The following is a 23,475-nucleotide window of genomic DNA, read 5'->3' on the forward strand; positions in this document are numbered from 1 at the left end:
CTCTTCGTTACTTTGTGATCACCAAAACAAGGACAAGAGCAAGATTTTAAGCACTTCGTCTTGCATATCCAATCTTTATCTTGTTCTTGTATCGGTGTCCTTGAGCTTGGTGAAATAAAATGAAATATTCAGTTTAAGGTCCCCCGATTCTGCACTGAGGCTAAGGGATATGGTGACCATGAGAAATGAATGAAATGGTGGAATGAAGAAAGTGGGAGGAAACAGGAGAACCCCGAGAAAACTCACTACACGGCGTTTTTCCACCACAAAGCCCACTTAGCACAAGCTGGGATCGAACTATGGACATCAGTGGCGGAGCCAAGGGAGGGCCAAGGGGGGCCAGGCCCCCTTGCTCAAATTCTTGGCCCCCTAGTGCCCCCCCCCACACACAGATGATGCTATTATAGGTCGACAAACGGTGAGCTGCCAGTGGCTACAAGTGAAACTACGTCCAAAACATCTCTCGACAACAAAGTTACGAACTGCAGAATACCGTTGCGTTCCGAATAAAATAGCTCCACTCGTTTTAGTTTGTAGTATGGGAAGATCTAATTCACGAAAATCTGTGGGATGCTTGCATTGACCTCGCCTCCTGGACATTCATTTTAACTTCTGTCCATTATCTAGTTATCTCCTTTGTTTTTGACAAACAACCAGAAAAATAGAAAATCAGTCGGCATTCTCATTCGCTTCAATGTTGAAAGTCATACTAAAATATGATATGCATACTTACAAATAACATGCACTGCATTAAAACATTTCACTTGTGTTGGGCGAAAGAAGTCTTCGTACACTAAGTAATTGATTTCCATTGATTATGGCGACATAGAACAAATGCATAGCATCCATTAAATAATTTGGTATTATTATTATTATTATTATTATTATTATTATGAGTTTATCTACCAAACAACTATTTATTGATTAATAAAAATGATTAATCAATTATATTTAGTTACGTATGGTAGATGATTTCAGATTATATTATTTACTGACCGACAGTATCCCACGCTGTCGTATCTGTGCATAAGAGGTAAGTTCTAATCTTTTCTTTGTAGGAGTTAAGTAAAAGAACCTGTTTTACCTCGAAATGCTTAATTACAATTTTATTTACACAAAGACAATTCTAACATACAAGATGATATTAACGATGCTATTTGTATAAAGGAGTTACTTGTCACAAAAACTAATTAAGCTAGGAAACTAAATACTAAAATATGATATGCATACTTACAAATAACATGCACTGCATTAAAACATTTCACTTGTGTTGGGCGAAAGAAGTCTTCGTACACTAAGTAATTGATTTCCATTGATTATGGCGACATAGAACAAATGCATAGCATCCATTAAATAATTTGGTATTATTATTATTATTATTATTATTATTATTATTATTATTATTATTATTATTATGAGTTTATCTACCAAACAACTATTTATTGATTAATAAAAATGATTAATCAATTATATTTAGTTACGTATGGTAGATGATTTCAGATTATATTATTTACTGACCGACAGTATCCCACGCTGTCGTATCTGTGCATAAGAGGTAAGTTCTAATCTTTTCTTTGTAGGAGTTAAGTAAAAGAACCTGTTTTACCTCGAAATGCTTAATTACAATTTTATTTACACAAAGACAATTCTAACATACAAGATGATATTAACGATGCTATTTGTATAAAGGAGTTACTTGTCACAAAAACTAATTAAGCTAGGAAACTAAAACTATGCTCAAACTGTCTTTCTTAGCTAACTTTTACAAGTGGTAGCAATTGAAACTCACATGAGTATATGATAACCTCTCACCCGAAGTCCAAGGTTAATCTCTTTGCGCATAGCTAAAAAAAGAAAAAAAGTCTCTGTTGCCTTCGTTTTCACTCTCCCTTTCTGCCAGCCTAAATCCCCATTATATTACCAAATGTTATCAATCTTTAATTTCAAATTAAGTGCTTTATGATTTTTTTGCAATTATAAAGTTTCATTAGTTTCTATCACCGTTGTCCCTTAGCACAATTTATTATAACAAAGGACAAACATACTAATGGTTCCTCTTGATTACTTTTCAAGGCTTTTTCTTATAATTCACTTAAGCACTATCACTTTTTTTCTCAAATTATCATATCCATTTATTCCTTTTTTTTCATAAAATCTGTTTTCAACAAATTAGATTATCATGCGGTATTAAAACAAATCTGGAACTTCTGATGTTTATTTACCTCCATCATTCCATCCGGAAAATTAGTGTGATCTGTACACGAGGGAATGTTTTCGGGCTACTAAAATTAAGATTACTGGTGCCATGCTATAACTTTGAGTTTCGCCTTATCTCAAGTAGATGCAGACATGTCAGAAGGTTTGATCCTTGTAGATACAGTAGTTCAAACGCTGTCCAAGATGAGGTCTGATAAATATGACTCTCAAGGAACAATATTCGAACAAATTTATCAAGAATGTTTGCAGATGTGCAAAGAAAATAGTCTCGAATTCCAGAGCCGGAAACAAATAGAATATAGGGGTTCCTCGTGGAAACGAACTAGACATCCGCCATCGAAATATCACAAATTCATTTTGGATGAATCTTTTCCTTCATTGGATGCAGAAAACGAATTTTCTAAAGATAATATATCTATCAAGAAACATTTTTCTCCCTACTATTGATAGACAATCTCTGATATGGAAAACCGCTTTGTATCATGTTGCAAAATCATCAGATCAATCACTACTCTACATCCAAAAAGTAAAAACTTTTTAAATTACAACATTGTCGAGCCTATAACCCAGCATTATGGAGTGATCTGCAAACATTAAAGTGAGAACTCAAAATCCTCCCAAACACAATTAATACAGCAACCCAAAGCATAAAAAGCATATAAAGCATAACAGCAATTTACACATATGGTTGGTACCTTGAACATGATTGTGATTGTCTAAGGCTCCAGAAGAAACTAGTTTTACAAGCATAATTTTAGAAAATAAAGCATAATTTAAAATATATAGCACAATTCTTGGAAAATTCTCTTTAACTGAAAGTTAAACATACTGTGTTAATATTTTTTAAAACCAATATTTACAATGCAAAATCATTGAGAACATAACAATGCAACAATGAAAAGCTTAGTTTCATTTCTGTAAACTTTTCGGTGTAATCCTTTGATGTGGAGAAAAGAAAAAAATAAACGAAGAAATTTTTCCGCCAACTATGAATAGTATGCAAGAACTCCGTACTACTGTATATTGTTATGTTGACTTTTTGAACTTAAGCACTTTCTGTATTTCTTGGTGGCATCTTATATTTTCCCTTTCTGTATATATGCACCTGTAAGGCGCACACAAATGATAGAAAAAATTTATTCGAGCAAAGCACATCTCTTTACAATGAATTAAGTAGAAAGTTTATTAAATATGAGAGAAACTAGTTGCAAAAAATATCAATAAATAGATCAAGATATTTAGAATATTTAATGTATAATAAATATTATACATTATACACGATTAATGTAAAATAATCATTGAAATTAACAATAAAGCATAATTTGAAAAAAAAGCATAATTAAACAAGAAATAAAGCATAATGGGGGTTGCTCTAACATTAAGTTGTATGAAAACGAGAAGAAAACCAAAGCTGATTCCTTAACGAATTTCGTTGATTTTCTTTGTGTCTACAAAAACGCATTCCTAGAAACCTACAAGCTAGGTATCATCTCTGTGATTATATCAGTTTCTAGTGCTACATGTGAAAGGCCATTCTCTTCTTTGAAAAGATTAAAGACTTGTATACGCAATTCAATGACTCATGATAAGTTGAAAAACTTAGTGTTACTTTACATTGAGAAGAAAATTGCTAAATCGTTAGATCTTTAACAACTTGTGGATATGTTTGCTGTTGCCCACACGAATAGAAAGATCCTCTTTAAGTAGAGGCATGAACCTATAAGTTATTTTCTTTACCTGTAAAAGTGTGTTTGCTTCCACTTAAGTCAACCAGCTACACATATTTTAAACGCCATGATTAAATAACTATTTACTTATATTAGAAATGCATTGCATTAATGAATCGTAGTTGTTTGAGGTACTAAATTCTTATATTTTTACTGTTTTCCAAAGAGTAAAATCATGAACCACAAAGTTGGAAACATTCACTTTGAATACACACACACACATATATATATATATTGGAGATGGTCCCCTCAAAATCCTCTTGGGCCCTTCATTGCCCCCCCTGAAATAACTCTAGCTACGCTACTGGACACCATGCACCAGAGATGAATTCTCTACCACTGTGCCAGCGCGGCCCTGCTTGGGCTTGGTCGTCCATATCCACTATCTCTTTTGGTGTTGCTCAAACAACTTTTAGTTTTGTTCTAAATCCAGACTCCATATTGGCGTAGATATTAATATTACAGTCGATTGGCAAAATCAATCTTCCACATTTAAAAACTAACGTACACACAAGTACAAAAATAAGCATTTACCATAAAAACACTAGCTGCAAGTGTTCAAAATAGATTTATGGTTTCTTTAAAATCAATTGAAAATTGCTATTTTTAAGTAGGCAGCTAGTGAAAAACAGCAGCTTTCGACTTCAGCCGAGTTTAAACTCAATCTAAACTCAGTTTACCAAAGTGAACTGACCCGACTGACCCAACCCGACCCGAGCTGACCCGACTGACCTGACCCGATAACCCGACCCGAATAACCCGACCCCATAACCCGAGCCGAGCTGACCCGACTGACCCGACCCGACCCGAGTTGACCTGACCCGACCCGACCCGTAACCCGACCCGTTTGAGAGCACTACTCGCAGACAATGGCTGATTTAAGAACACACTTGATATGCCTCTGTAGCTATGTGGACAGCGTGTGTGACTGCTATTCTAAGGGTCCTGTGTTGGAATCCCAGCCTGGATTAAGAGTTACTTTTTTCAAAGGAATTAAACATTGTAAATGATGTTTGCAATTGATACTGAAACAGGTTTATCGCATAACGGGAGAAAAACCCAAGATAGACGCAGGGGGAAAGACGCAAACTGTTTTTCGTTAAGCTTTAAAATTTAATTTATTCCCATGTCTTTCGCTCTTTCCTTTCCCTCTTTCCTTTTTTTCTCATTTTGTTTAGCTTTCCATATTTTTTTTTTGGTCTCTGCATGTATTTTCGTTTTCTTTGCATTAATTCCAATCTCTTAGAACTTAACGTGAATGAAATTTTTGCAGATTTATCTCGTATGGTTGTTTCTCTAAGTGATGCTCTCAGATAGTAATGCTTTTTCCTCCAAGTAAGGAATATTCTGGCACGTTATGTTTTCGGGCATGTATTTGCTGCCATGTTGGTTGTCCAACTATCAGGCATACACTGAAACTATTCTGCTAATGGAAAAAGCTCTCATTTTTTATACATCCCACCTCAACTTTCTAAAGTTTCTGACTGTAGAATACAAGGGGAAATGCCGTACTAAATTTTCGTTTCGCGATCAACGATGAAAGTGTACCTTTTGGAAAAGTATCAAAAGCCACCGATTTCATATCGCAAGTACTGATTTGAATTATTTTTACACCTAAGTCAGTTTTTCAAACTCGTAGTGTTAGAGTTTAAGCACAAATAAACAATGAATTTTACAGTTTAAAGGAAAATGAAAAATGAATTTCACAGCTTACCCAAAAATAAAATTTTAAAAAACAACTTCGCGAACTAAAAATTAAATTACTCAAAAGACAAAAATAAAACGTGAGGAAGCGAGCACGCCCTCGTTTAGTTGGCAAGCTCGAAGAAGATCGCATGGTGAGAGAATCGTCGCGGTGTATGCTATTCAAGGTATTCAAAATAAGAGACTATACGCTGCCGAAACTTTCCTCGGATGACTGTCATTGAATTTCGTGTTATATGGACTGAAATTTAGACAGAATACTCCTTTTGTCACAAAACCAAGGAATATCGTAAGAAAGATTTTGATTGAAACATGTAGCCTACGCAAGTTTGAAGGTGGAGCAAATTTTCTGCCATGGATTGAATATCCTAAGAATCCTTGAGTTTGGGAGATGAAACTCAGAATTTAGACTTGTTTAAAAGCAATGTAATACGTGTTTAAGTATTTTCGAAAAATCTATCCTGAGGAAGATGAGAGTATCGTTTCAAGAATACGCAAATTATAGTTCCTTTATTCAGAAAGTACAAAACGTAACAATTTGTTTCTTCATGTTTCATGTTTCAACATTTCAAAAAAAGAAGAAAAGCAGCTTCCGTGCGGGCCATTTCTATATTAAAATTTTCCTTTGTTTTCTTTACTTTGAAATATTGAGGGTGGGATTCCACTAATACATTCTGTATTTCTTAAAAATGGAAATAAGTGCTTAAGTGTTTCCGAAACTTCCATGAGTAACTGTAGGAAGAGCATTTGTATAATATTCAAATTTCCTTTTAAATGACCCAGCTAAGAATGCTCAACTTAGAGGTATAAAATTAGTAATTAAAAGCAGAGGAATACATGTTCCACTATTTTTGGAAACTTCGCTGGTACGAAACAAAAGAACAAAATATTTAAAATACTGAAATTTCTCTGTCTTTATTTAGAAAGTTCCAGATATTCGGATTTCCTTCAATTGGAAGTGTGTTCTTCGGTAAGCAAGCTGTTGATTAAAAATAGTGATTCAGCATTTTTGAAAACAAAAAATGAGAAATGAAAAACAGGAGGAAAGTTTCAACAATCTTTAAGTTTCTGGATTGATATCTAATACACGTTATTATTCCTGTGTGCAGAACGGAGAAGTCTGCTTGGATATTGAGATAGATTAGCAGAAATTTTAGAATAATTTAATAAATCATCTAGTTTCTTACACAATAATTCCTGTTGCGCGCAGTATACTTCAATCAGGTTTTGTGTATGGGAGATGCAGAAAACTCTCAAATGTACATAATTTCACGTTTGAGTCAACATTAGATTATACTATATAGGAGTTTACTGTGCTATAGACTGAAATAGTGGTGTCGTCATTTCCTCTTCGTTACCATGGTGATCGCCATGCTTTTTTCTAAAGAAAAACGCATGAAGCGATAAGAGTACTATGAAGTATACTGTTAATAAGAGCACAGGGTTAATAATAATTTTAGAATATTTTGAGACAAAGTAAAGTTGGCAGGAAAAAGTACAGATTAAGAATATGAGTCCACAATTTAGAAATTTTAAAGTAACATATAAGGAACATTTTTCTACAGGGGCGACATCTCTAGGTAATATGATGAGATAGAAATTGCTTAATGCCAGCGCCGTTACCACGTAACGCACAATGAACAAAATCAACTACAGAAGTATACGCAATGTAAAAACCCTAAGGTACAGACTGATGAGCTGTCTGCACAATGAAAATAGAATAAATATACGATTTGTCTACAAGGAAATATGATTGTATATTTTGAAAATAATGTTAATTATATTGGCGCATTTAGATATTTTACACCCACCCTTTAAAATATGAGTGCATAGTTACAGTGGCTACAAAATAAACAAACAATCAATCAATCAATCAAAAAAATGACACGAAGCTTGTAACCATATACATTCTAAGAATTTTCACTGTGGACCAATTTCTGATCGGTTAACATGAATCGGATCTTTCCTTATATTTTCAACTTACATTAAAAATATATACTGACAGTGCAAGAAAACATCCAATTATGAATGGTTCAGCATAACTTTTAAAAACAATTTCTGTAGACATACACGTTTGAAATGTAATGTGTGATACTGATAGTAATAAATAAATATTTTCCAGAATTATTTAAATTTAATATCCGATAATAAATAAGCTAAGTATTTACTGACAAGTAACGTACCTTCCAAATGTATAAATCAGAAAATCTTTAATATCAGGGGAAACATTTCACTTTCAACGCTTGTCATATTTTTCATATTATTTACCTAATCGCTTGCTTTTTCTATGTTTTCGTAGTTTCATTCATTGGAATCTTTTTAAACATGTACAAGTTTTTCTTTTACTTTAATGTTTGCAATCCAGAAAGTCAACACGTCACTGTTTTCACTCTATACTTAGGTTCTTAGGCCATGTTGTTTAGAAAATAAAACTACGATCACCATGGCAACGAAATAGATGTGACATCACATTATTTCAGTCTATTGAACACGGAAGTTATACGATATTTCGACCTACTGCTTAACGTGTAATACGACACATATGAGCTCCTGGCGGGAATCAAGCATGGGCCACCCGCATCACAGTAAACGTTAGAGACAGAAGGACAAGGGGCTGTGCTTTTGTTTGATATATATATTCAAATGCATTATATGAATATTTGTGATATATTTATAAATTTCTTACATTCAAGTATGAATCCTCTCTGTAAGGAAAATGCACGTTTTTTACTGAACAAAATAGCTTCTGTAGAGAGGATTCGAATCCATGTCAAAAATATTGAGAGGCGAATCCATTATGCTATCTACTTTAACCAGAGCGCATGAATACTATTCTTCTCCGTTTGTTTGATTTACTGCATTGTGACAATGTGCTTTGCACACGCTTCAAACTCGTATTATGTGGTATGTCAGGTTTCACTTTTACCTTTCTTCCTTGCTATATATTTTCATTGTTTTCTACATGCCTCTTAAATACTGAATTGAAGGTAATCCATATGGTCTACTCTTATTAGAGAATACGCATGCTGCTCTTTAACAGGATAGAGGGAAAACAGATTTACTTGGTAAGCAGACCCCACTGACATAAATACTTAGATTCAACTTTTCAGACCGTTTTTTGTGATCGGAAGCTTACCATAAGCATAATTCAAGGTAGTACCTCAAAGAAGTTCTTTTGAGACTTCATCTATGAGCTTTGAAATAATCTCTCTCATATTCAGTTCTTATGTTTTGGAAAGGATTCTGGTGCTCATGGAGCATCTGCCAAAATCGTAGTCGCAAAAATCCCGTTTTGACATTTTGGGAGATGTTACCTTGGACCAGGTTCATGTAGAAGACACCTAACTTTCTGTCTAGAGGAACGAGATGGACCACCAAAATAGGCAGTAGTGTGTAGGCAAGCCCTACACAATAACCACGATTTTTTATTTCCTGCCGAATCCCAAATTGTAGGGTTCGGCCAATACATTAATTACATTTGCGAAAGATGGATGACCATATTATTCCTGTTGTAATAAAAGAAGTGGTCCACGGTATGCATACTTACCATCACATGCTATGAAAAAGCCTTATATTAAACCTTTCAAATTCATAATTTTTTGCAATTTTTACCCAGCCTATGGAATGAGGTAGACATATCAAATTTTCACAGCTGCATACCAGAGTCCCATACATCTTTACCACTTTTGTTTATTTGTAGAGTTAATGGTCTGTGACAATGAACCCTGCCGAAAATTAAGGGGTGGGACAACGTATATCGCCCAAAATCAAGAAATGAAATTAGAATGAAATTTATAATTTAATGTTCTCGGAAGAAATCAAAAAAAATGTATGACTAAGGAAGGTGAATAATAAGAAGTCGTGCAATGTGAATGTGGAAGTTAACGCGGAAACACCGAGGTAACTCACGTAAACGATGTTGTTCATCGGAAGTTCAGTTGATCCGCGATTGAAACGTGGATCCCTAGCAACACAGGTAAATGCATCCAAACAATCCCCTACCAAAATCAAGAAGAAGATGGATCAATACTTTCGGCTAGGGCGAAGTCAGATAATGTAGCTTCATTACTGCTGCCATTCCATGGCGTGGTAACATTGCGTCCTTCAATGTAAGATGATCATTGTATAGGTTACCTTTTATCCGTTGCTTCCACACGCATCGATGACGTGACAGCACGTTTCGTATGGAAAAATATTATGCAGTTCGAGAAGCCGTCTTTCCGTACGGAGATGATGACACCCTTTGAATACACTTGTCATTTTATTTTGTGTCTTATGATGTTGAGAGATATCAATGCTTTTCTATATGTTTGATCTTTATTTCTTCAAGCTTCGTTACTCGATTATTATCCAGTCAAGCTTCTTAGAGCACTGCTCTGTACACTGAAGAGATTGTGCAACTGATCCCGCCCACCTATTTATCATTAAGCGCCAATTTTAATCGCTCTTACGGCATACGCCTTTTACAAATCCTGAGTTTGTATTCTATCTTGTTGGTTGGTTACTTGATTCGCAGTGAAACGTCAGTTTTCGTGACAGAGTATAGATAAGACGTGGACCTCGGATTTCAAATGTATATTACGCTACCAGGAATCGAATCCGGGTCTTCTGCTCCGAAAGTGCGTGCCATAGTCATGAGATAGGCCTGATCTCATGTTGTCATTAATACTTTGTGCTACGATACTTATAAACAACGATTGGAGGTATAAGAAATGATAGCTCCAACCTATACTTAATGTTGTTTCTGATTATTCCAGGAATCACTTACGCTACTTATTTGAAAGAGTGTGAATCAATAGACAGTGCGTTTAAGGTTAATATTGAAGATAGCAATGCTTATTAGAAGAAATCTCCGGGTTTTATTTCACAAATTATTGTCAATTAGCACTCACGTAAGGTAAAAAACATTGTTGAGGACCTTTAGGATTGTAATTTAGGAGATAATTCTGGGATCCTAAGGTTTTTGTGACCAAATCCATATCAAAACGAGATTAGCGTATTTTACATGTATTATTAAAACTGCTTCTAATACCGATAGTTACAGCTCACTGGATCTTCTCTTCTGTTCTTTGCTAAAAATACCTCAAATCTAATTCGGTATTCAAAATATAATATAAAGCTATTTTTAACTTCAGGATACATATCTATTCGCACGATAACTTACGCTTAAATGAGAAAACATAATGTACCTTCTACATTATTCAAAAATGTTACACACAGTTTGAGTACTTACGGTTATTAGTGACCATATCAACCATCTGGAAATACGTGCTACGTTATTGCTGTATATTATTAATATTCTTCCAGCTTGAACTCCAAGGAAAACTAGAAAGATTGATGTCAAGACACCAAGCAACCCTAAAACAAAGAAATAATAATATTAATGTAAACAATAGTAGTACTCATAAAATATTGGACGTCTTGGTTAGCATCGGAACCGGTAGGCAATAATAATACACATGTTAACAAAAGCATTTATTTAATAAGAGGGAAAAATAAAAGGCGGAATGTGAATCTTTTGCTAAATGAAACAAACCAAGGAAGAAAAGGAAATGAAAAATGGTCTTCGATTAAGCGAAGAAAAGTACTTTGATATTCAAGAAAAGGATAAAGTCCGTAGGCAACTCAGATTCATTTATTGTACACTCCGCATCAAAAAAATTGAGACAGCTAACGCCGTGCAGTTAGGCCACCCAATATACACCTTCTTATCCCGTAATCGTGTTAGGTACAGAGACCCCCTCTCTCTCCTCCTTTCTTCTCTCCTATACTAAAATTAGCCAACAATATGACAGCAATTATTATTTCAAACTACACATGTATTAGTTTTGATAAAATGAAATAACAAAACCGAGACGAAACAAGATTCATAAGTTGATGTAGAGAGAAACTAAAACACATACAATGAAAAATTACAACCAACGGATGTCTATTACACAGAAATTCAGAAATGAGGCAGAGAGAGAGAGAAGAGGAGAGAAGAAGAAAAATAAAAAGGAGAACATATAAAACTGTGGAATTCAAACCTAGTAAGAAAAGAACCTAACATTATGAAGTTCCGTTTCCTCAAATCCAACAGTAATATAGAAATAACGTTTATTTTTACATATCTTTCAGAACTATTCGAGTATATAGAGGATGTTTTAAACATTCATTATGTCCCTTTCATAATGCATAGCACACTCAATTTCAAGTAGGAGCCGCGGTGGCTCAGTGGTAGAGCGTTCACCTCTGGTGCTTGGGGTCCCGGGTTCGATCCCAGCCCCCGCCAAGTGAACTTTGTGGTGGACAAACACCGTGTGCGTGGGTTTTCTCGGGGTTCTCCCGTTTCCTCCCACTTTCTTCATTCCACCATTTCATTCATTACTCATCATCACCGTCTCCTTTAGCCTAACCGGCATAACCGTGGGACGTAAAACTTAAAGATTTCATTTCATTTTCATTTCAATTTCAAGTAGAACTGTAGATCTCCGATACACATCTAGGATAATGTCAAAAGTTGAACACATGCTTTGTTTCCACGTGGTTCGATTGCAAATTCGGTAGTGTTGATTAGACGTACTCTTCCAAAATACATTTTAATAAACCCAGTTGACAGCGTTGGTCATATCTTCCATTTCAGACTACTAACGTAAACTGAACAAAAAAGAAAAAAGAAAGGAAACGAAAAGAAAAGAAAGGGGAACGAAGGAAAGATAAAATAGAACAAGTCTATTTTACTGCTAAATTTCTATCAGAAATACCCTCTGTCAAAAGTCCAAAGTGTATCGTAATGAAAAGTACAAATGTTGGAAAGGAAAAGTTTATGTTCCTCATAGATCCAGGCTGTTTCAAATTTCAATATGAAAAAATCACATTGAATTATAGGATGGGAACAAATTTTGTGTCCAAATAAAATTTTGTTTTCAAATAACCAAAGAGATTACCATTTTCTAGTCTTTTCCGAAGATTTATCTGTTCTGAACATCCAGCATTGATTTAATCTCTTCCGGATATAGCGTAATTTGAACAGATAGAAGGAACACGCTAAGAGCTCAAAGGCATTATCGTGTCAGTCGGATGATGTAGACCACCACTGGGTCGAGGATTCAAATCCGTAGTGACCCGGTAATTCAATTGAGACTCTGTAACCCAGAGGATAAAAAAGAGATTTTACTTATTCCCTTGCGATTAAACAGTATTTCTGTCCCAGATAACCAGGACTGGAGATGTTATGCACAGAGCACGAAAAACACGACGCCGAAGTTAATACTTAATTAGATCCTTCAGACCAGGTATATCGGGCTCTTGCCCTGTTTTAACTTTGGAACATGAAGTGTGTGTGAGAGGGAGGGAGATATGGGAGAAGTGAAAGATGCAAAGACAGGATAGGGAATCGTCTAGAAAGAGAGAGAGGGAAGAATATAAATATGAAACATAGTTATCATTACAGTGTATGATATAGAACGCACACACTGTTTATTCGAATTATCGCTAGTGATGCCTTGTAAGTTCTCCATCAGAAGATAAAGCTTTGCAGCCATTATTTTATGCGAAAAAATCCTACTACCTGATGGGAATCGAACCAAGCTTTTACATTTGGAAATCTGGCACGTTACCACTACACCACCGAATGCTTTAGCGAAACTATGTTTAACAAATGGTGTAGTGTTTCCTTCTGAGAATGATAACACGAAAAGTGTATACTGCGGATCAATGATGTCTTTGAAATGTCCTGGTAATTCCCTTGCCATTTCCCTACCAGCATTCTTAAATCGTCTTTATCATGATACAGGTATTTGCTTCCACATTCTTATGTATTGCTTGTCCAGTATGATAAGTCGACTCGTCACAAGCACTTTGTAAGAAAAATAACTTTGGCGTGAAGAGGATTTGAACCTACGTTCGACAGCTGTATTATTCATAAGGCCATTACGTTACCTCTACACTATCATGACATCTGAAATTACAAGCCAAATATTACTTACTTTATCAATGATCTTTGGTGCGAAAAACGAAATTGACTTATTCGACGGCCTAGAGAAAAATTATTGCCCACTAATAAAGAAATACAATCCAGGAAAAATTAGAGAAATAAAACATATTTTGCAGTAATTTCCCCATGCAAGTTCAAAAGTACGCTAATAATAATAATAATAATAATAATAATAATAATAATAATAATAATAATAATAATAATAATAATCTCTATTATAATATGGAAAGTAACTATGTTTGTGAATCCTAATCTCTTGAACCAAAAGACCGATCTAAGTTAAATTTTCAACATTGATAATGTTCGGGCCTGGGAAGCTTTTTTATAATTTCATTTTAACGGTAAAGTTAGAGATAGGAGGAGGGGATGAGGTTTGAATTATAAAAAGGAGTAAAACATACTAACTATTGAACCACCCGACCGATCTCGATTAAATTTTCAACATAGATGAAATTCGGGCCTAAGATGATATTTATCTATTTACTTTCAGGATATAGGTTAGGGTTGAGAGAAGGGAGGAGTTAAAAAATAAATAAAACTTGATAACTCGTGAAACAAAGGATCAATCACGATCAAATTTTAAACATAGAAGAGGTTCGGGCCTGAGATGATTTTTATAATTTCACTTTGACGGGAAAACTTGGGGAGGGTAATGGGAGAGGGAGATATCAAAAATAAATAAAAATTAATGACTCTTGAACCAGCATACCAATCTCGATCAAATTTTCAACCTAGATGAAGTTCGAACCTGAGATGGTTTCTGTCATATCACTTTCACGGTGTAACTTAAGAGATGAGGAGAGGGAACAACATTTAAAAAAGGAACGAAAAATTACCGGTGTAAGTCGTGAATCTATAAGTTTTGGAGTCGCTGAGATTAACAGTGACACATTTCATACTGTTTAAATCCAAATTCATCCCCTGAGCTTGGAGGAGAGGACACATACGAGTATAAAAATGATCGAAATAACCAATATCAATGTCGAATTCATAGTTTTCCGCCTCGCTGAGATGAACAATGCCACTGCAGATGCCATGTCCCACAACATAGGGTGGGAAGGACACATCGGAACTGACCGATATCAAAGAGCGCTTTAGTAATCCTAAACAGTGACTCAATAACCCAACGAAGCGGGTAATTGATGTTAATAATAATAATAATAATAATAATAATAAAAATAATAATAATAATAATAATGATAAAAGACTACTGTACTGTCAATGTGAACATTATTATTATTATTATTATTATTATTATTATTATTATTTACGTACTTTTGAACTTGCACGACGAAACTACTGTAAAATATGATTTATTTCTCTAATTTTTCCTGGAGAGTATGTTTTTCCTTTATTAGTGGGCAATAATTTCTCTCTAGGCCGTCGAATAATTCAATTTCGTTGTTTCGTTCCAAAGATCAGGGATAAAGTGACTAATATCTGCCTTGTAATTTCAGATGTCATGATAGCGTAGAGGTAACGTAATGGTCTTATGAAAATTACGGCTATCGAATCTAGGTTCAAATCTTGTTCACGCCAAAGTTAATTTTTTACAAAGTGATTGTGAAGAATCGACTTATCATACTGGACAAGCAATACATAAGAATGTGAAAGCAAATACCTGTATCATGACAGTGACTGCTTAAGAATGCTGGTTGGGAAAGGGAAGGTTAATTACCAAAAACATCATTGATCTGCAGTATACACTTTTCCTGTTATCGTTCTCAGAAAGAAACACTATACCATTTGTTAAACATAGTTTCGCTAAAGCAATCGGTGGTGTAGTGGTAACGTGACAGACTACACAATGAAAAATCTTGGTTCGATTCTCCATTAGGAACTATGTTTCTTTTCGCATTAAATAATGGCTGCAGAGATTTATCTTCTGGTGGAGAACTTAAAAGTCATCACTGGCGATAGTTCGAGTAAACAGTGTGTGCGTTCAACATCATACACTGCAATGATATGTTTCGTATCTATATTCGTCCCCCTTTCTTTTACTTGATGATCCCTATCCTGTCTTTGCATCTTTCCCTTCTCCCATATCTCCCTCTCTCACACACACGCACTTCATGTTCTGAAGTTAAAACAGAGCAAGAGCCCGATATACCTGGTCTGGACAATCTAATTAAGTGTTAACTTCGGCGTCTTGTTTTTCGTGCTCTGTACATAACATTTCCAGTCCCGGTCATCTGTGACAGAAATACTGTTTAATCGCAAGGGAATAAGTAAAATCTCTTTTTTATCCTCTGGGTTACAGAGTCTCAATTGAATTACCGGGTCACTGCGGATTTGAATCCTCGACCCAGTGGCGGTCTACATTATCCGACTGACACGATGATCCCTTTCGTCTTAGTGTGTTAATTCTATCTGTGCAAATTACGTTATATCTGGAAAAGGTGAAATCAATGCTGGATGTTACGAATAGATTAATCCTCGGAAAAGTTTAGAAAATGGTAACCTCTTTGGTTATTTGAAAACAAAATTTTATTAAGACACAAAATCTGTTCCCACCCTATAATTCAATGTGTCTTTTTCACGTTGAAATTTGAAACATGCTAGATCCATGATTAACATAAAATTTTCCTTTCCAACATTTGTATCTTTTCATTACGATACACTTTGGACTTTTGACAGAGGGTATTTCTGATAGAAATTTAGCAGTAAAATAGAATTGTTCTATTTTATGTTTCTTGCGTTCTCTTTGCCTTTCTTTTTTTTACGTTTTTTTTTTTGTTTTTTGTTCAGTTTACATTAGTAGTCTGAAATGGAGGATATGACCAACGCTATCTACTGGGTTTGTTAGAATGTATTTTGGAAGAGTACATCCAATGAATACTCGAACCACGCGAAGAGTACGAATTTGCAATGGAACCACGCGGAAACAAAGCATGTGTTAAACTTTTGACATTATCCTAGATGTGTGTCAGAGATCTACAGTTCTACTCGAAATTGAGTGTGTTATGCATTATGAAAGGGACATAATGAATGTTAAAACATCCTCTATATATTCGAATCGTTCTGAAAAAATATGTAAAAACGATCGTTATTTCTATATTACTGTTGGATTTCTGGAAACGGAACTTCATAATGTTAGGTTCTTTCCTTACTACGTTTGAATTCGACAGTTTTATCTGTTCTCCTTTTTATTTTTCTTCTTCTCTCCTCTTCTCTCTCTCTCTCTCTGCCTCATTTCTGAATCTGTGTAATAGACGTCCATTGGTTTCAATTTTTCATTGTGTGTGCTTCAGTTTCTCCCTACATCAACCTATGAATCTTGTTTCGTCTCGGTTTTGTTATTTCATTTTATCGAAACTAATACATGTATAGTTTGAAATAAGAAATGCGGTCATACTGTTAGGTAATTTTAGTATAGGAGACAAGAAAGGAGAATTGAAAAGGGTTTCTTTACTTGACACGATTATGGGATAAAAAGGTGTATATCGGGTGGCCTAACTGCACGGCGTTAGCTGTCACAATATTTTGATGCCAAGTGTACCAGTTAGGTCTACCAATATAACTTCTTCGGTGAGGAAGAGGAAACTTTAAAGGTTTATTCTACCCATTCTGGCCAATGGCGATTGTGTTAGTGCTCACAAACTCGAGGTAATGTGTCGGTATAGAAAAAGGCATATGTATGCTACACTTTCCGCAGTTCTGAGTTTCAGTGAAATGAAAGTTCCAAAGAACGTAGTGGAGTCCACTGGCAGCAGAGAGAACGTCATAAATTCATGATATGAAAAGTTTGCGGCTCCGGGATATCTAATAGAAATTCTAGGGAAAGAAAGACCAGAATGATGATGTGATTCAGACAATGCAGGAGCGCATGTAACAATAGTCTTTTGAAATCGCTTGAGCAATGACTCTTGCAACTGGAAATGCGGAGGTTAACGTTAGATGAGATGTACGTAAAAAGGGAAAAGCACTGCCGTAGACGTTAAAATGTAGGCGATTTGATATATAAAAATTTATATAAAAATGAAATTCTTAGAATTAGTGCTTCCCGTTTGAAAGTTAACGAATGTTTTTTTTTCTGGGAGTCCGTTCGTAGATAAGATCACATATTACGTGTCAGAAAAAATGATTAGGCACAACTGCCGAATTTATAGTGTTGAAAATTCATATAAATTGGAGGTGCGCATATCACCGCACACATGTGATTTGTGATGTTTGCGGTTTCAATAGACCATATCGCTGGTACATTTTTCTCATCTGGCGATAGGTTTCTGAAAATGTTCCAAACATTCTTTGTGCCAGAAGTCGAGAGTTTGTATCTAGGTACATCATCAATGAAATCCACTTGCAAGAAAATAGTTCACCTGCACAGTTTGTTCTCGAGGTTCAGTAGCTCCTTAAATAAACAATTTCAAGAGAGATGAATAAGACATCGGACACTCAAGCCTTGGTGTGGAAGAATATCAGTTCTGATTCCTGGCTATGAAGATAGAGGAACCAAAGTGTATGAAAAGAAACGAAACTAAACTGTAGCAGCTGAACTCCAAACTCCAAAAATTAGCTAACTTTGCCCCCTTCTTGCTACTCTATATAAGAAGTCCAAATACACGATACTACCACGTAGTGTTCTGGCGGCTCTTCTAATTGTGTACAAACGAAAAGTTTGCTTGCATATTTCTGTACAAACTATGTACAAACGATTGCGACTATTTGTGACAGAATTGGACATCGTGGGGGCTATCATTTAGACAGCCCCCCACTTTGTTTTCGTTCTGCCGGCGCACATAATTGTGTACAAACGAAAATTTTCCCTGCACATTTTTGTACAAACGGTGTACAAACGATTGCGACAATTTGTGATTGAATTAGACATGGTGGGGGCTACCATTTGGACAGCCCACACCTTGTCTTCGTTCTGCCGGAGCCCCTAATTGTGTACAACCGAAAATTTCGCCTGCACATTTCTGTACAAACGATGTACAAACGATTGCGACAATTTGTGATTTAATTGGACATGGTGTGGGGCTACCATTTAGAAAGCCCCACTTTGTTCTCGTTCTGCCGGCGCTCCTAATTGTGTACAAACGAAAATTTGGCCTGCACGTTGTTGTACAAACGATGTAGAAACGATTGCGGCAATTTGTGGTTGAATTGGAAATGATGGAGGGGCTACCATTCAGACAGCCCCCACTTTATTTTCGTTCTGGCGGCTCCCCTAATTGTGTACAAACGAAACGTTTGCCTGCATATTTCTGTACAAACTATGTACAAACGATTGCGACTATTTGTGACTGAATTGGACATGGTGGGGGCTACCATTTAGACAGCCCCCACTTTGTTTTTGTTCTGCCGGCGCACATAATTGTGTACAAACAAAAATTTTGCCTGCACATTGGTGAACAAACGATGTACAAACGATTGCGATAATATGTGGTTGAATTGGACATGGTGGAAGGGCTACTATTCAGACAGCCCCCATTTTGTTTTTGTTCTGCGGGCGCCCCTAATTGTGTACAAACGAAAATTTCGGCTGCACATTTCTGTACAAACGATTGCGACGATTTGTGATTTAATTGGACATGGTGGGGGATACTATTTAGACAGCCCCCCACTTTGTTCTCATTCTGGCGGCTCTCCTAATTGTGAACAAACAAAAATTTCGCCAGCACATTTTTGTACAAACGATGTACAACCGATTGCGACAATTTGTGATTGAATTGGACATGGTGGAGGGGCTGCCATTCAGACAGCCCCCACTTTGTTTTCGTTCTGGCGGCGCCCCTAATTCTATACAAACGAAAATTTGGCCTGCACATTGTTGTACAAACGATGTAGAAACGATTGCAAAAATTTGTGATTGAATTGGACATGGTGGAGGGGCTACTATTCAGACAGTCCCCACTTTGTTTTCGTTCTGGCGGCGCCCCTAATTGTATACAAACGAAAATTTGGACTGCACATTGTTGTACAAACGATGTAGAAACGATTGCGAAAATTTGTGATTGAATTGGACATGGTGGAGGGGCTACTATTCAGACAGTCCCCACTTTGTTTTCGTTCTGGCGGCGCCCATAATTGTGTACAAACAAAAATTTCGCACACACATTTCTGTACAAACGATGTACAAACGATTGCGATGATTTCTGATTTAATTGGACATGGTGGGGACTACCATTTAGACAGCCCCCACTTTGTTTTTATTCTGGCGGCGCCCCTAATTGTGTACAAACGAAAATTTTGCCTGCACATTTGTGTACAAACGATTGACACCATTTCCGATTGAGTCTGAAAAGATGGGGTGGGGGCTGTCTAAATGGACGTCTGCTTTTCACCTCTAGTGTAATGAAATTCTTCCAAGAGAAAATCTGTAATCAACACTGTCAGTAGCTACGTCCTCGACTAAGATACATATACAAGTACAGCTTTATTTTCGCATTTTTTTCAACAGTTAACCTATTTAAAACCTATTATAATTCAAAGTACTTATCATATTTCTGTCGTAAACAAGACTATGTAGTCAACTTCTTAAATACTTCGCTCCGCAGGTACCCGTTCAGCGCGTGCAACAAGCAAAAACAACATGTTTGGTATCTCACAAATGACAAAGGAGAAAAAGGAAAAGCAAAAGCAGCACATTAGTGCGTTATCGCAGTCAGAGCTGACAACATAGTTTCGGTCGTCACTTACGCCAATACACCTACTAGCGGTGTACAAGAGTTATAAAGTTACAATATACGTTGTGCCTCAGTAGCGCTACAGGCGGAATGTGCACGAACTACAACTGAATATGTTTCTTACAAGTATCCGTCACTGTTGCACCCTCTTTACATTCTACACATACTTTATTCTCCCACTTTTTGACCTTGACAAGCAGAAGTACCAGGCTTTCCGAGTTCACAACCATAAACTGTTTGTGTACAGAGTACGTTTTCAGTCTTCGAATGACTCTGCGCGCGAAGAACAAGGGTGATCATCTGACAATCGTATACGGCTGCGAGAAACACCCGGTTGCAATTTTAAATGTAAAATACCAATATAGGGCCTTGACAATGAAGTGAGGATGTATATATATATATATGGAAAGTAGGAGCAGATACCATAGCATTATTCTTGTACCCGAGCGAATTGTCGATATACACTTGTTTCGCGCCAATTGCGTTTTCTGTTCGGCATTAGACAGTAATTCCACTTAGAGTGCATATCCATCCATGTTGGTGCTACACAGATAAGCTTCCCCAGTATTTGTTTCCCTCAGTAGCAAAGATAAATTTATATAGTGGTTTTAAGAAAGATTTTGCAAATGTATACAATAAGACAATGTAATCACCTTAAGTAATGTACGCCTACTACTTAATTAATATTTGCTACTAAGTAATCGCGTTTCTTTCGAATATATCGTATGGTCCCAATACTGTATGGCAGATATTCCCAGTATCAGCATAGCGAATGGGGATAACCCGGGTATTTTGACTCATTTATTAGCCTTTCGTTTCAATATACATATTTTCTTACATAGTATCTAGAAGGAGGACACCATAATTTATTACCAACATATACTTTCACATTATTTCACAACACGAATTATACAAAACTCTAATAAAATTACTACCAAGTTTACGTAACTTACCTTCAGGATCATAAGGCACCATTGTATGATAAATTTTCTCACAAGTAGGATGCTGATATATGTGGTTGTCGCCAAAAACAACTCGATCAATATAACCAGCAGCTCCACCAGTACAATTTACATATCTGCTGTAATTGTGAAGCCCTCCTGGACCTAGGTAACCTCTATTATAAAAATACGTATTTTATTGTAGGTTCATCCAACAGAATAAACTAGTAAATATTAGTAATAGTAAAACAATAAACTATGAAAACAATATTTATTTTAATAAGAAACTAATACAGTTGAAGGTAATTAATCGAAGACGTAGCAGTAGTAAGGGCAGTAGTTGACATAACTTTGTGCCCTCGGCTCCCTGCCCCACGGCTATGCCCTGAGGTACCCAGGACAACCCCCTTTAAATTTTGGAAAAGGTACCTTGGCCTACCGTAAATTTTTTGAGGGATATACAGGACCACACTCCTTACATTTGGGAAACCACAAACACTTTGGTGTGACAGCATAGGAGAGGGGTATATACGTCAGCAAAATTGAATAGTCCATCTCGTTCCGTTTGATAGGTATAAAATTGCCAAAAATGTAAATTTAGGAGTTTTTAATCTTTTTTAATTCTCTTTTATGAAGATATGGTGAATATATGAGTCCATCTTTTCATAAGACATGAATACACTGTTATACCCCTCTTAAACTTACAATTTGGAGGTTTCTAACATATTTCCTCCTCTTTGAAAGGCCTTATTACTTTCTATGATTATATGGGTGAGTATAGGCGACTATTCTCTTTTATAAGACATGAATGTCCGGTTCAAATTTTAGGAGGGGTACCGCGACCTCTCCTTAAATTTAGAAATTGTTGAAAAAGGTAAATGTTTTCTGGAGCCAATATAACCCCTATAAATTCGGGTGTTTCATCTTGTTTCCTGCTGTGGGTATGAACTTATCCAAATTTAAAGATTTGGAGGTTTTGGACCCAATTATCCTTTTTGATGAGAGTTTATTACGTTATATGGTTATATAATTCAGTCCACGAACCCATCGTCTTCTTCTAAATTTTTGGAAGGGGGACATAGGACCACTCTTAAATTTTGGAATTGTTAAAAAATTAATGAATGATTTCTAGAACTCCTATACATACCACTGTAAATTTGAACGGTACTGCTAATCCCATTCTGTGAGTTAAAAAAATGAGCGAATACTAGTATTGCCACGTGTTCTCCACGTGGTCGGTTACTGACGTAATTTGTTCTTTGATGGGCCTTTAACACGTTATATGGTTATATGGATAAGTATAGGGGTCCATTCTCTTTTCATAGGACATAGGGATCCATTCTCTTTCCGTAACATACATGCTCCTTTCTTAAAATTTGAGGGAAGTAATATCTAGTTTTGTTCTCCTTGTACTACTTTCATATGAATCTTCTTTCTTGTTATTAACGTCTGACCTTGAAGAAAACCACTCATATATATATTTTGCTGATATCAGAGGCGGATCCAGGACCGACTTCTGCGGGTGCGGTGGTTGTCATACCACTACTTAGAGCTACTTTTAATAGCTTCGAACTCTGGGATGGGTTTTCCTTATATATGTAAAATAAGAAAGTTTAACCTTCTGGGAGGGGCAATCGCCCCGATTGTCCCCCTGGACCACTGGCTGAGGTGATATTGCATGATTGTTTCATCGCAATGCTAAACGTTTTGTTAGTCAATGGGATTTAAAACACAAGGAATAACACAAACATGACCATATTGTTTAGCTCTCTGTATTTGGAGGTGTAATGCAAACCAGATATTTATTCTTTAACCTTAGTCTGTTCGTAATGGTTGATTCTTCTCGGAGACTCCTAGCTTCGAAACTAGCAGTGCTCATATCTTTTGGATTTCACATTGTTGTAGATCAACGCCTCAATGACACTTTAGTCTCAACTACGACAATGAATAGATAACAAATACTCAACAATATATAGGTCTACACGTTTTTTCAGTGCTGCCAACAATAATGTTGTTTCAGAATGAATCGATATATCTGGTCGGATCAGTTAGAAGTTTTTCGTAACGAAAACAATTTTGAAATTTTAAAAAATCTGAAAAAAGAATTTTGTTTCAAACTTTTTATAAAAGAATTTCTTGAAAATTCTGGATTGAAAACTTTTCTTTTAAAATTTTAAAAATTCTAAGATAAAACTTCTTTTGAACAAAAGTTTACTTTTAAGAAAATTCTGTACCTGAAATTATATTGCTGATTTTTTCTAACGAAATATTAGTTATGAAAT

General features: G+C 35.8%; 1 protein-coding gene across 5 annotated transcripts in view; it reads right to left on the reverse strand.

Annotated features, from left to right (window-relative positions):
• Nucleotides 1-23,475, reverse strand: part of LOC145661079 (heparan-alpha-glucosaminide N-acetyltransferase-like) — a 643,046-nt gene that overhangs the window by 196,112 nt on the left and 423,459 nt on the right. For all 5 annotated transcript variants that reach the window (XM_081726530.1, XM_081726522.1, XM_081726528.1 and 2 more), the window contains 2 exons: nt 21,206-21,369; nt 10,882-11,006 (listed from right to left, as the gene is read on the reverse strand). In XM_081726530.1, the coding sequence (XP_081582656.1) occupies nt 10,882-11,006; nt 21,206-21,369 (289 nt within the window). The remainder of the gene's footprint in view (nt 1-10,881; nt 11,007-21,205; nt 21,370-23,475) is intronic.

This window comes from Thermobia domestica, chromosome 1 (genome assembly GCF_964235325.1).
Source record: "Thermobia domestica chromosome 1, izTheDome1.hap1.1, whole genome shotgun sequence".
NCBI classification, from domain to species: domain Eukaryota; kingdom Metazoa; phylum Arthropoda; class Insecta; order Zygentoma; family Lepismatidae; genus Thermobia; species Thermobia domestica.